This window comes from Pleurodeles waltl, chromosome 12 (genome assembly GCF_031143425.1).
Source record: "Pleurodeles waltl isolate 20211129_DDA chromosome 12, aPleWal1.hap1.20221129, whole genome shotgun sequence".
Lineage (NCBI taxonomy): Eukaryota > Metazoa > Chordata > Amphibia > Caudata > Salamandridae > Pleurodeles > Pleurodeles waltl.
In genome coordinates, this window is record NC_090451.1 from 693221404 (window position 1) to 693236091 (window position 14688).

A 14688-nucleotide genomic window follows, 5' to 3' on the forward strand; every position below is an offset into this window, starting at 1 on the left:
TTCTGAACAAACCTTTAAGAAATTGTTTGATTATTCTGGCAGACCATAGTGAAGGTGACTGAGGGGTCCGTCTGTAACGAGATATGGCAGCCAAATGCACTTTAATCGATGAATGCGAAAGACCGGATTTGGCCAAATGTAGTAAATATGGCAAAATCTGTTCAGGGGATGATGACAGAGGATGGATGCTGGAAGCAGCGCACCACAAACAAAACCTCTTCCACTTGAATTTGTATGTGCGATTTGTAGACTGGGCTCTGGCACAGGCAAGTATCTCTCTGCACTCCGGAGGAATATTCAAACCATCAAATTCATAGAATTCAGGAGCCAGGCTGATAAACGAAGAGATGTCGGGTTGGGATGACGAACCTGACCCTGGCTCATTGTTAGCAGATCCGGAATTGCCTTCAGCCGAATGTGAGGTTGTTCCGATAGCAATAGAAGTTCTGTGAACCAGAACTGGCGTGGCCATCTCGGAGCGATTAGAAGAATCCTGCATCGTTCCCTCTTCATCTTTAGCAGAAGTCTCGGGATGAGTGGAAGCGGGGGAAAAGCGTATGCATAAATCCCTGACCATCTGATCAAAAACGCATTCCCTCTCGAACCCCTCTGCGGATGCCAGCTTGCGAAGTGTCGGCATTTCTTGTTGTCCTTGGTCGCGAATAGATCTATGGTGGGCTTGCCCCAAAGGTGAAAGAGATTGTCGAGAACCGACTGATTGATTTCCCACTCGTGGCAGCTGGTTCGACTCCTGCTCAAGGCATCTGCCCAGATGTTGGTGATCCCTGGGAGATGTTCTGCTCGGATGGTGATTCCATGCTGAGTTACCCAATGCCACAGCTCCTGTGCCTCCAGGGATAATGCTCGAGATCTTGTGCCTCCTTGTTTGTTGATATAGTGCATGACCGTGGTGTTGTCTGTCCTTATCAACACTGAGGAGTCTTTGATGTTCATGAGGAAGGACTTGAGTGCCAAAAACACCGCTCTGAGCTCTAATACGTTTATGTGGAGAGTTGATTCTTGCATAGACCATTTTCCCCTCACGGAAAGATCCTGTAAATGAGCACCCCATCCCTCCAGGGATGCGTCCGTTGTTACTATGTGCATGGTCCTGTCCTTCAGAAATGACAGCCCGTCTGAGACTAGGGGAGTTTCTTTCCACCACGTGAAAGCCTGTTTCGCTGCAGGGGTGATTTGTACTAGCTCGTCGAAAGAGCCTTCTGTCTGTTTCCACTGGTTGTCTAGTTGTTGTTGAAGAGTCCTCATGTGGAGGCGACAGTTCCTTATCAATGGAATGCATGACGATAGTATCCCTAGAAAAGACTTGTAAGTCCGTACTGAAACGGACCTTCTTCTGCTGAGCCGAGCTGCTAAGTTTCGAAGTCTCTGTCTTCTGTCCTGTGAAGGAAAGGCTTTTGCTTGTAAAGTGTCCAAGATGGCTCCTAGAAACGTGATGTTCTGAGTGGGTTCTGTGTGAGACTTGGGGTAGTTGACCGACAAACCCAAAGCTCCGAAAAGGGAGAGACATGTTTCCGTATCTCTGGCAGCCTTCGACGCTGTACGTGCTTTTATTAGCCAGTCGTCCAGGTAAGGGAAGACCTGTACCCCTAATTGTCTGAGGTGGGCTGCCACTGGCACCAAAACCTTGGTGAACACTCTTGGAGCCGACTTGAGGCCAAATGGAAGTACTCTGAACTGGTAGTGAATGCCTGCGACCCTGAACCGCAAGAATTTCCGATGATTGGGGTGAATTGGAATGTGAAAATATGCGTCCTGAAGATCTAGCAAAGTCATAAAATCCCCTCGATTGAGGAGGCTCAGAACGTCTTGAAGAGAGATCATGCGAAAAGATTGCTTCTTGAGATATTTGTTGAGTGATCGAAGATCGAGAATAGGTCTCCAATCTCCGTTCTTCTTCCGGATAAGGAAAAAACGGGAATAAAAACCTATTCCCCTCTGATTTCTTGGTACGATCTCTTTTGCTCCCTTGCTCATTAAGATAGCAATCTGTTCCATAAGCTCGTTGAGGTGGGCTGGCGGGGGGCCTCCTGGCGGTACCTGAGGAGGAGACTGGTTGAATTCTAGTGTATGCCCCCGCTTGATAATATCCAAAACCCATCTGTCTGTTGTTATTTTGGACCATTGATGCAGAAACCCGGAAATTGTGCCCCCTATACGAGTGTTGGTGCAGGGGCTGGGTGCAGGCATTTGATGAGGGTCACTGTTTTCTAGTCGTATCCTTGGGTCTGAAAGCAGATTTTCCTCTTGTTTGCTGTCTGAAGCGAGCCGATGTTTGCTGGCGAAAGGAATGCTGTTGTTGCTGGCCATACGTTGAGCGATATTGGCCTTGGTAAGAGGAGTACGGTCTATATTGTTGAAAGCCTCCTCTGTGAGAAAAAGTACCTCTCGCTCCTCGAAAGGGTTGCCTCTTGTACTGAAGCGCCGCAAGTGACCTGGCTGTTTCAGTGTCTGACTTGATCGACTGCAATGCATCGTCGACATGTTTTCCAAATAAAAGTTCTCCATCATATGGCATGTCTAGAACTTTCAACTGAACTTCTGGCCTAAAAGAGGTAGCCTTTAGCCACCCTTGGCGTCTGAGAACCGCAGCACCGGCCAATTGTCTAAAACCTGTGGAAGAGACATCAATGGCAGAGTCTATGATTTCGGCCGAAATCTTTTCTCCTTCTTGAAGAATTCTGCGTGCTTCTGCTCTACTGGATTCAGGTATCATGTCAATGAATTGTGACATGTCAGACCACATCTGACGATCGTATCTCCCCAGTATTGCTAGAGAGTTGGCGGCTCTAACAGTGGTGGCAGCCATGGTTGAAAATTGTTTACCTATGGAGTCCAGACGCCGTCCTTCCTTGTCTGGAGGTGCGGTCAGAGAAGCTGACGGATTCCTGGATCTTCTCTGTGCTGCTTGGGAGATAACCGAATCCGGTTTAGGGTGGCTGATTAGACATGCTGGGGAGTTGTCAGGTGCCTTATATTTCTTTTCTAGCCTGGGCAAGACTGCAGGAATGGAGGACGGAGTCTGCATGACCTTTAAGCCTTCTTCCCAGATGAAGTCGACAATGGGAATGGACCTCACTGATTTTCTTGTGTCCTCTTTAAAGTCATAAAGAAAACAATCTGATTGTTTAGACGTAATCGGTAGCTGGAATCTCTTGGCAGCTCTCTCCATGACAGAATGGAAACCTCCAATGTCCTGCGGAGGAGAGTCCACCGGCGGTGGTGTAGATGGAGATGGAGTCTGAATCTGGTACTCATCCCATTCCGGTATTAAAGAGTCTGAATCTTGTATCTCCCCTTCTTCCCGTTCCTCTTCGGATGACGGTGAGCCAATGCTCTGAACAGAAGGAGGTACTGTGATAGGGTCTGGAAATGTGGAAGGTCTAGCCGGAGTGGACACTGGTGTCTGCTGAGGTTGCACCGGTGTGGAAGAACCAGGCGGTGGAAACCTTGCATAATAGTCCTGCATCATTTGCTGAAGGTTGTTAATTAATGATACCGGCATTTGTACTGTCTCTTCTGATTGCTCGAAATGTCCCTGATCCTGTTGGTGGGAAAATTGCTGAAGATCCTCCTCTTCATCCCCTTCTTGGCATTTTATACGTAGTTCGGACGGACTACGCGCTACCGGGAAAAATCCGTCATCCGAGTATCCATCATCATCATCATCCGCAAAAAGATGCCGGGGGACGGGTGTAACCTTGCTGGGCGATGTATGCGATGGTTGTAATATAGAGGACCTTACTTGTACAGGCAAAATCCTTTGCGGAAGGTAAGGTGATGTTCCAGGAAAATGACCCGCCGACGGAGCTGTCGTCGACGGAGTGGGCGTCGACGGAGCGGGTGTCGACGGAGCAGGCGTCGACGGAGCAGGCGTCGATGGGACCGTCGGTGTAGTTGGTGGTATCATCGTCGACGAAGTAGTCGTCGACGAAGCCAATGTCACTGCGTCACCCGTCGACGGGGTTGACAACGACGGAGTTTTCACTATCCGGTGCGTCGACGGGATCTTCGTCGGCGAAAGCGACGGCGACCTCCTGAACCTCTTCTTCGATGAATGTGTCGATGGTAAAGATTTTAACTTCTTACCCGTCGACGGCTTCTTAATGATCTTTAAGGTGTGCGACGACGACGGACCATACTTAAGGCTCACCGATGTTATTGTCGTAGACGACAGCGGAGATGAAGTCACTATCATCGGAGACGGAGGGGCTGTAAACGTAGCCGTCATCGTAGTCGTCGTCACCGGTAGAGCTGTCGTCGACGGAGCGCTCGTCGACGGTGTCGTCGACGGTGTCGATTTTTGGGACGTCGACGGAGGCAGAGAACTGGAAGGCTTTTTAAGCTTCTTTGAAGAAGAAGCAGGTGTTGATGGTTCTGAGTGAACCCTGCCACTTGCTACCTTAGATGTTGAAGGTAGATCCCCGGTGTCCTTAAAAGCATGCAGCTTCTTGGCTGACTTAGCGCTTGCAGGGGATAGGCTCTCCACAGACCTCTTTCTTTTCTTTGAGGTCACTGTGTCACTGTCTTCTTCGGAAAGAGCTTCTCTTGCCTTCTTTTTCTGGAGCCAAAGTAGGAGCCTGGCTTCTCTGTCCCTCAGAGTCTTATTAGGAAAGGTCCTGCAGATCTTACAGTCCTTGACCTTATGCTCTGGATGTAAGCAATAGATACATTCTTTGTGAGGGTCCTCACAATGAAGTCTCAATTTGCCACAGGTCCCACAAGGTCTAAAAAGGCCCTTTCTTGTAGACATGATGGAAAAAAGTCTTGAAGAAAAACTGAATTGAAATTCTCTAAAGATTTCTCTTGAAGAGATGGAAAACTGAGCAGAGCTCAGGGAGACTCCCTTACACACGACGTGCGGTAGAAAATCTGACAGACTGAGCCTCTGTGCTGAGGGTTCTAAGAGGGTGGTCGCGCCTGATTGGCTGAAGTTTGGGCTCTTTCCAAAGAGGCTGATAGTTCTACAATTGAAGTTGTTTTTTCCTTTTGACTTCAATGAAAAAAAAAAAAAAAAAAAAAGAAAAGAGAGGTTTTTCTCTATTTATTGCTTTCTATGTACCGTGGGACTCCCACTTCGACGACGGGGAATGATTCAAGCATGTGAATCTATGAAAGATACCCTAATACTGGAGAAACGTAGGTACCTTCAGTAGGCGATGCCACTTGTGAATGCAAAGATAACTCTGTCTCAGTCTGTCTGGCTCTGAGTTTCCAAGGCTTCACCCTGTGAATGGCTATCACGCAGATCCCTTGACAGAGTGCTCAAGACCACAGCCTTAATGCCCTGTGACAAAGGAGTTGAGGCCCTACTCCCTTGGGTTGTGTTGCCAGTTAAGATCTGGAGACACTGGACAGACTGGCTTTATTGCCCATAGCTCTAGCAGGTTGACTTAAGCACCTACTTTTCCAACAACCAAAGGCCTTCACTGACGTGGTCACGGTTGGTGGGAGACACATTGACATCCCATGGAGAAGGTTTTCCTCGTTGAGTGATCACTTCCAGCTCCGATTTGGAGTCGCTGCAGCTCACTTGCTGGCCCTAGTGATTGCGTGCCTTTAGATAGCCAAAGACCTCAAAGATCTGACAGATGTAAAGGCGTATAATTATTCTCTTTGGGTAAACCATAAATGATGTATACACATGACCTCTTGCTGAATTCAGAATTTTATTTCGATTTTAGAAATATATATTTGTGTGGGACCTCCCAAGTGTTTTACACTTATTTCCACCACAAACTGCAGGTAATTTGAAACCACAAAAAATAGGAAGAAATGGACAACCGCTTTAAAAAAAATGCAAAAACTATGGTACCAAAATGTTTTTTTACAACTCTGTTAGTTCCTGAAAAACTTGGAAGATGGTGATCTTAGCACAACAAACCCTTTATTGATTAAATTTTTAGGAAAAATAAACATATACTTTCTTGCACAGTACATTGAAACACAGGATAATTTTAGAATCCATTACGTGAGAAAAAAAAAGGACACAAGAACAACATCTTTTTGGTTCCGCTATGTGCACCCTAAGTGGCAAGGGTATGCCCAGCTGTGGTAAACTTGCTCGATGCGCCACTGGAAGACCTAGCTTGGCCTTTCAGCCAGGACTGTTCACATGGGAAGCAGGGTCAAGACTGAGTTGCATATGGCTGGGTCTGAACTGGGGTGACTTGGCGAGCAAAACAACAATAGATAAAACCCTGATCTGTGACTGGGGGTGAGTGTTTGAAAATAATCAAACCCCCATCAATCATTTTATTTTGTTTTTGTTTTTAGGAATTCATTTGGTAAAATATTAATAGTGAAAAATAGGTATCAAGGAAACCTATGTATTTCCGAAATGGGCAAAAGATATTAGGTATAGAAGCAAGGATTATTTGCACATCTCTGAACCTGTGCGTACCCATATTAGCATGTGAATTAGGGAGTTTATCTCAAATTGACTTCTTTATTACACATTCTCTTATATTTGGAAGGTGCAAATGCAGAGACATACATCTGGTAATAATACTTATATTACTACTATTCTGTGTTTCCCTAGGTCTCTTGATAAAAATGGTACCGCACTTGTGTCGGTAGGCCTAGTGCCACATTTTTCTGCCAAAAACTGTCCTGTTTTCTGCAATGTCTCTAGCTGTGGATTTTTGGCCCCAGCTCAGCGGCATCTAGGGAAACCCAACAAACCTGTACATTTTTTAAAACTAGATATCAAGTAGATTCTCGGATGAGGTGACATGCGTGCCTCTCACCAGGTTGTCCTACCCAGAATACCTTGCAAACTTCAAACTCTGAACACATTTTCCTCACATTTCTGTGGTGGAAAGATCTGGAATCTGTGGGGAGCTACAAGCATCCTTCTAACCAGCATTCCACTAAATCTTCTGGTAAAAAAGGTACCTCACTTGTGTGGATAGCCATAGTGGCGATAGGAAGCGGCCCAAAACTCAACATGGATACCTCAAATTTCCCACGCTAAACTGATCCGTTTTTTTAAAAGTGGGTTGCTGTGGTTTTCGGACACTTAGGTTAAATACAGGATGGTGTGACTTGCATGGCTCTCACCAGGTTGTTTTACCCAGAATCCATTGCAACCTTCAAACTCTGACAAAAAAAATTTGCAGGCAGCCAAGAACTTACTTCCACCCTGCATTCTCCTAAGTCTTCTGATAAAAATGTTACCCCACTTAAGTGCGTAGGCCTAGTGCCCGTGACAGGAAATGGCCCAAAACTCAACATGGAAACATCAAATCTTTCCATGCAAAACCAACCTCAATGTTTGCAGAGTTAGTAGCTGTGGTTTTCAGGGCCCTAGCTCAGCTGGCACCTAGGAAAACCTTGCAAACCTGTACAATTTTTAAACACTTGACACCTAGAGGAATCGGGAATGCAGTGACTTGTGTAGCTCTCACCAGGTTATTTTACCCAGAAACCTTTTCAAACCTCAAACTTTGCCTGAAATCATGCACTTTCCTTAAATTTCTGTGATGGAAACTTCAGGGTTCCGCAGGAATCCACAAAATTCGGCCACTTGTGCCAATAAACATGCTGTGCAACTTGTATGGCTGGGCCTAGCAATGGTGTGGAATTTAATAAAATATTAACTTGTCCATGGAACAGGCTACTTCATAAATCTACTTATCCCTTAAAAAAAATCCACTTGCCCTTTTGGTGCCACATTGTGCGGCGATAAAGTATGGAAGCAATCTCAAGATATAAGAGCTCTGATAACCGCCTCTCTGATTGTGCCAAGGCTCATACTATAGAAAGGTGTGAATTCTAGCAATTCCTGCATTTTGCTACCTTTCCACAGATCTACATTTAGGGGCTGGAGGTAGCGTTAAGCAATAGTTCCAGGGTTGGAATGCGCTTTGGAGTCTGTGCAAAACCTACTAACTTGGATGTTTTAGGGGTTTTCACCAGCTCTTCTCTAATCTTTTCCCATACTGAGAAAGGTTGGAAATTTACTGCTAACAAGGCCAGAAATAAAACTTTTTCCACGTTTGGGGAAAAAAGTGGTTGGCGGGAAAGTGAACTTGTAAACGCTCAACAAATTTTTGTATGAGCAAATCTACAAATGTATTTGCTTGTGCTAAAATACAGTACACAAATATTTTCTAGGAGTATGATTTCCTAGTCTGCCTCTGTGAATTCATGAAAGCTATAAATCTGCACTAATGCAAGGGCATATGCTATTGGTGCACTATTGTGACTTTATTTAAGAATTGACCCCTAATCAGGGCTTGAATTAACCAAAACCTTTTGTTTTTATTAAAATCCAGACTCTCTCTCTATCCACAAACTGACTTCACTGTGAGTGACAGCATTCTTATCTTACACAAGGAGCATATTGGCAGACAAAGTAGTTTTGCGCAGTGCCAGAGGATACCGTGGCCATGTTGTGTGGTTTTTTTTAGACAAAAAACTATTATTTCATTTTGCCAATGTTTGTTATAATGGTGAGGGCCTGGCAATAAAACCAAGTCAAGACAAACACTGACAAAACCAAAAGGCTGACCACCAATGGCATACCTATTGGCTTTGCCAATGATTTTTTATTTTCAGGTTTCCCATAACCTTGTTAAAACTGGTTGCACTGATTGTTCTTTATGAATATTCTTTGGGAATACTAGTGTCATCAACAAATTTTAGTAGCTGATGCTTCAAATAACTAGTATCTACAATTTGACAGTAATTTAGCAAAGCCTTTTTTCCCTAGTTGCATTTTTTTCTGTCCATTTAGTTGACAGCAAAGACTCATCAGTATTGCTTTCAAGCTTCTGCAAATATTTGCATCTAATCAGAAAGCACTCTGGGAGCATTATAATGTATTCTCATATTGTTAACATTTGCTAACATGTGTACACATTTTTATTCTAGGATCACTCTCAGCAGTGCAGCCCAAGCTTGCATTTTCTTAGAACACTCACACTAATCATAAAAGCTTTACATTAATGAACCATAAATACAAGCTCGAACACCATTAATGTATGGGCACAAATACTACCTTCACTGCAGCCAATGTATTTCCCAGATCGGTATTGTAAACTGTCAGGAAAAGAGTTGGTGCTGCAGGCACCATGGCAGCCCCTGTGTGGGGGACTCCCATTGACTTCAGTTTGATCTGTTGCTGCACTAGGCCCAGCTACACAAGTGATCCAGCATTTGTATCAGCAGAAGTGAGGCAATGCTGGGTGGTAGGAAGTTTGTAGATTCCAGAAGTTTCCATCACAGAAATGTGAGGAAAATGTGGGTTTTTAGTCAATGTTTGAGGTTTGCATAGTTTTGTGGGTAGGAAAAAGGTGTGGGATGCATGCAAAGCACACTACCTTGGTCTCCCCTAGGCGTCTAGTTTTCAAAACTGTCTGGGTTTGGTAGGTTTTTCCAGGTGGCAGCCTACACAAGCCCAAAACGTACAGCTGTGCACCACTGCAAGTAGGGTGATACCGAGAGTTAGCCAAACTCTCCTGGTCCATTTGTAAAAACAACACCCAAAATATTTAAATATCTTCTTGCTTGCTATTGTGCTGAGATGCTTTAACCTGCAGGGGAGCAGAAAAGCAGAAAGACTGTAGAGGCTTTAGGGGTGAGGGTGGGGTCTGAATAAAGGCTGGGAAAGACCCACCAGGGTATTTTATTAAAATATATTATTGCTGTGATATAGTGGACCTGCCCCTTTCCCCACCCTGAGTTAGATCAGGGGTAATTAGTCCATCGATCCCTAGGATGGCTGAAAGACATTCCCCATTTCTGAGGGAGTGTCTAGTCTGCTTCCTAGCCCCATACCATCCACCTGGGGACTGTTTCCCTTTTTAATGGGGGGCACTAGTGGGCTTTCTACCCCCGCACCGTTCACCCAGGGGGAGATGGGAGCCCATCGGCCACCCAGTGGGGCAGAAAGAATGTTTCCTTGTTTTGGTGGGGTCATGGCAATGCAGGACAGCCCCGCCCATACAAATAAAAAAAAGTAATTGGTGTCCATGGGCTTTTTACCTTTCCCTTCCCAAGGCGCGCAAAAAGACTGTTTCCCTTTTTTTGGGGAGGGGGAATAGGAGTATGACCATGCCCATGGTGGGCAGCACCCACCCCTACAAATAAAATAAAAAGTAATCCCTGGTGTCTAGTGATTTTCTGCCCCCCTTGGAAGTCGATCGGCCTAAAAATATGTCCAATAGGACCCCAGTGCGGGGGAAGAAAATTGTCATAATGCCCCTCCAATGGGGAGTGGCCTTTGCCCAAGGAGTCCCTCCCTAGCATGTATTATATGAAAATCCCTGGTGTATAGTGGTCTTCTGCCCCCTTTGGGTCCTCATCAGCCTCAAAATATGGCCGTGCTGCCCTTAGGGGGGTATAAAAAGGGCAAAATAATGACGCCATAAAATGGAGCGACCCTTGTCCAAGGGGCCACTTCCTGATATACATTTTTGAAAATACAAGATGTCTAGTGGTTTTCTGCCACCCCACCCCGTGGGGGGCAGATTGCCCTAAAATATTTCCTGCCTCACGTGCCAGGATGGCTTGGAGCCGTCCTTGGCACACGAGCACTGTGGCTGAGGACGGCTCCATGTCGTCCTCTGCACCAAACAGGTTAAACACTTTTTCTCTCAGGCTTATTGTCTATCAAGTGGGTGTGTATTAAGTTCCTGACTCTTAGGCCATCATTACATTTGGCCCGCTAATTGGTGTGCTATTTATTGCACCTCATCAAATACAATTACACAGAATCAGAATTTATCAGATGTGATGAATATCATCCAATGATGTGTTTTCGGGGAATAATATGAAGATTTTCACACTGTCTGGTCTTACTATACCCCTCACAACATCACTGAATTTATCAGCTCCGTGTCTAGGAATGAATGTCCAAATATGTGGATATTCTGTAGACAGTAACAGCAACAGCAGATGAGGACCTGACTGTACTGCATTCTTCCCAGGTGGAGATCGTGGGTTCTTCACACCACAGCCCTTCTAGTATTAGTATTGTTACATCTACACTTGCATGCAGTAGTTGTTACTCTAAGAGGCAGATTATGAGTTCGGAACAACCGTCCGCCAAACTCTTGATGGGGTGACCGCCGCCATAATGCTGCCCTTCCCGCTGGCCCAATCACAACTTTCCTACTGGGCTGGCGAGTAAGAAAGGTGCTGCAGCATTGTCGCAGCTCATAACAAAGCTGACAGTAATGCTGCCACATGCAGAGGGCACCAGCACCTTCAAAATGTATTTCGAGGGTGCTGGGCAAGGGGATCCCTGCACTGCCCATGCCAGAGGCATGGGCTGTGCAGGGGCCCCCGTGGGCTCCTACACTTGTCCTCAGTCAGCCTTTTCATGGTGGTAGAACTGCCTTGAAAAGGCTCGCAGAGAACAAGGTTGTAATCAGTACTGTGGCACGGGGTTCAGCGCCACCCTGGCTGATAACAACCTGCACTGCCGTCAGCCTGCCGATATCTGAGATCCTAGAAGAGGCAGCAGACCATTGGTGGGTCTTGCCGCCAACCTCGTAATGTGGCGGTCGGGCCGCCAAAGCTGCAGCAGTCCAACAGTCACTCAGAGTCTGGCGGGCCTAGGACCACCAGACTCGTTATCAGGCCCTTAGTGCTTAAATCTTGACAGTCTGTTGTTTTTGAGCTTTTACTTTCTTTGTTTATTTGTGCAGGGCTTTCTCATTGGATGCCTCTTTACGTATGTTGTGATTGATCGCAGTATCCCACATTACAAATTCCTGTCAGACTCTGATAGGAGCTAAAGTTGGTGGTAATGGTAGTGACTGTAGTGGGGCACTACACTGTCAGAATCTCAAAGATTAAATAATGGCATTGTACAACCTTTTGAAACACATTACCATGAAGGATGGCTGCTGGACAGTCAGCATAATAAAAGGTCTGCCTGGTAAGCATGTCAGGTGAACTGGCAGGTATCCATTACTGAAAAGAAATCAGCAGCCCAGCATAATCAGCTCTGTTAAAAATTCTGCTGCCTTAACCTTTTCTGAGAAGAATTGTTCAACCGAGAATTACCACTTTCTTCATAAATCTGAGATTTTCCCCTACCACCTTTATTTGAATCAGGCTCTATATGTGTTATTAGTAAGTCTGCCCTTTTCCAGGCTAAGGCGCTCAGTACGAGTCTGGCAAGCTAAGGACCGCCAGACTCACAGTGGAGGTCGGACGGCCGCACTCCAGGTGGTCCGACCGCCACATTACAACCCTGGCTGTCAGACCACCACAGGACCACCATCACCGCTGGGTGCAGTCTGCTGTGCAGACAGTGTGCTTTCCAAGGGTGCTGTTGTGCTACGGTATTGGCCTCAGCCCTCTTACCAATACCGTAGCACTGTTCCTGCCAGTCAGCCTGGCAGAAACATCATAATGCGATGTTCCCGCCAGTCAGCCCGATGGAAACATTGTAATATGATGGGGGAGGGAGGACACCGCCGGCATGACGGCAATGTCCTCCCAGCGGCTTTGGTGGTCCCGTGGTGGGCCGCCAAAGTCGTAAAGACCTCATAAGTGAACTAAGATCTTGTTTTCTGCTGAGAAAATGAGCATTAGGTAGAGCGTTTTGACCTCATCCTGACATAGTGTGTGCTCCAAGTGCCTATAGGAACTTTCACACAATTTTTTCAATTCAATGATTCTCCGTGACTTATCTCACATTTTGTCTATTTTCTTTTTAGGATTCCTTGCTCTGCTATTACTGTTATGTGGAAACTTGAAGCCAGCAAAACCGATTCCTGTTCGCCCGATCTGTGACAGTCGAGTAATGGATAAATTTATAAAAGAAGCAAAAGAAGCAGAAATCGCAATGGTATGTCATTTGTGTTGTGTTTCCACTTGATTCTACCCAACTCAGTAAGCTATTAATGTATGGAAGTTCTACCAACAGGTCAATGAAATTAAAAACACACAAACTCTTGCAGGCGTGGGTTGAATCTTCTTCATCTATAACTGCCACACAAGGATATATTCTGCATTGCATTTCACTCTATAAATATGGCATTAATTACCACCATTACACCAATGCCAGCATTATGCCAGGGATGGGCCCCATCATTACCAAGCATGCCCACAATCTGCCAACAATAACCAAGAATATTCCAGAGCTAGTATTATACCAGGTGGGGTTCAACATGCCATGCCCGCCCACACCTCACAATCTGAGATGAATTGCCAACATTATATTAATGATTGGCATCTTCATGTGATGGATGCAGACATTACAAAACAAGTTGAGTAGTATTATACCAGAGCCAGCATTATACTAGTGATGGGCATCATCAACCATGGATGTAAAACATTTGCCATCATTACACCATGATCATTACACCATGATTTTCCCAGTGGGTACCATCATTCCATGAATATCCACAACATGCCAAGAACTACCACCTTCAGCCGAGGCCAGCGATATATACGGGGTGGGTGCCATCATACCACAGCTGCTCCCAATATCAAGGCATTATCACTATTATTCCAGGGCCCAGATCGCATTAGGGTGGATGTCATCATGATGTGGCAATCTACAATATGTCCACAGTTTCCATGATTATAGAAGGGATCTTAGGACCAAGAATGGGTATCATCATGAAAATTATGCCAGGAATAACCACCATCATGACAAAGACAGCAGTCTCAAGGGTTGCCACCTACATGCTATGGATTGCCACCATAATCTAGAGTTAGCACTATGATTTTAGGGTCCACAATACGAGGGTTGCACATGTCGTGGGTGCAAACAAAAAGTTAGGAACTACCCCTATTATACTAGAGTTATATGAGGCAGGCACAACTCACTCAGATATACACACATACATGCAAACACATACTTTATTAAGCACACAAACACAAGCAATTTAACTTGCTTCTTTTTTAGGAGTTTAAAATATTAGACAATAGACTGGTGAAGTGTCCATGTGCAAGTCACACATCGCAGACACATGAACACGCTTACACACACACCACACACACACACACGTTAATGCACACAAACACAAGCAACGCAACTTGCTTTTTAGTTGGAGGACTTACCCATATTAGATATTAAGACAGACAGTGTGATCATGTGCAAATCATTTTTAAAATAGAACAATTGAGGTCCGAAGGTGGCAGGAGCTCACCAACACTAGTGATAGAGGGCTAGGGAACCATAACAATTTCAGCATCTTGGAGTGATGCACTGGGTGCCCTTTTGATTGTCACGTGTTTTGATTGTCACCATGATCCCTTAATGATCCTAGAAGCTGCACTGTCACAACATGCCATGGAGGGTGCCTTAGTCAGTTCATTTTATGTTATACACTTGTCAAATATCTCTCCTATAACCTTTTCTCTATTTTCCTAGGAGAGCATGGTGCTTATGAATAGTAGTGCAATTATGAAACTTTTATCATGGGTGTTTCAAATTTAACGTTCATGAACAAACAAGAGAATGGGGTAGAAAGCAGAGGTAGAGTCATTATCAAAATACAAGATCACCATGAGAACATGGAAGCAAACTGGTTTGAATAAGAAAACGATGCCTACCAGAGAATCTCCTCTGCTATCATATCCATACAGTAGCATCAGGAAAAGGTGTGTTCTTACGGGCAGGGTGTTTGAAATATCTATGAAATTCATACATTTCCCAGAAGTGAATCAGAGACTGCTTTATCACTAGGAGAGTGTGCCCAT

General features: G+C 45.2%; 1 protein-coding gene across 1 annotated transcript in view; it reads left to right on the forward strand.

The window, feature by feature from the left end:
* EPO (erythropoietin) overlaps nt 1-14688 on the forward strand; it is a 172586-nt gene that overhangs the window by 50725 nt on the left and 107173 nt on the right. The window contains exon 2 of the mRNA XM_069215550.1: nt 12696-12826. Within this exon, the coding sequence (XP_069071651.1) occupies nt 12696-12826 (131 nt within the window). The remainder of the gene's footprint in view (nt 1-12695; nt 12827-14688) is intronic.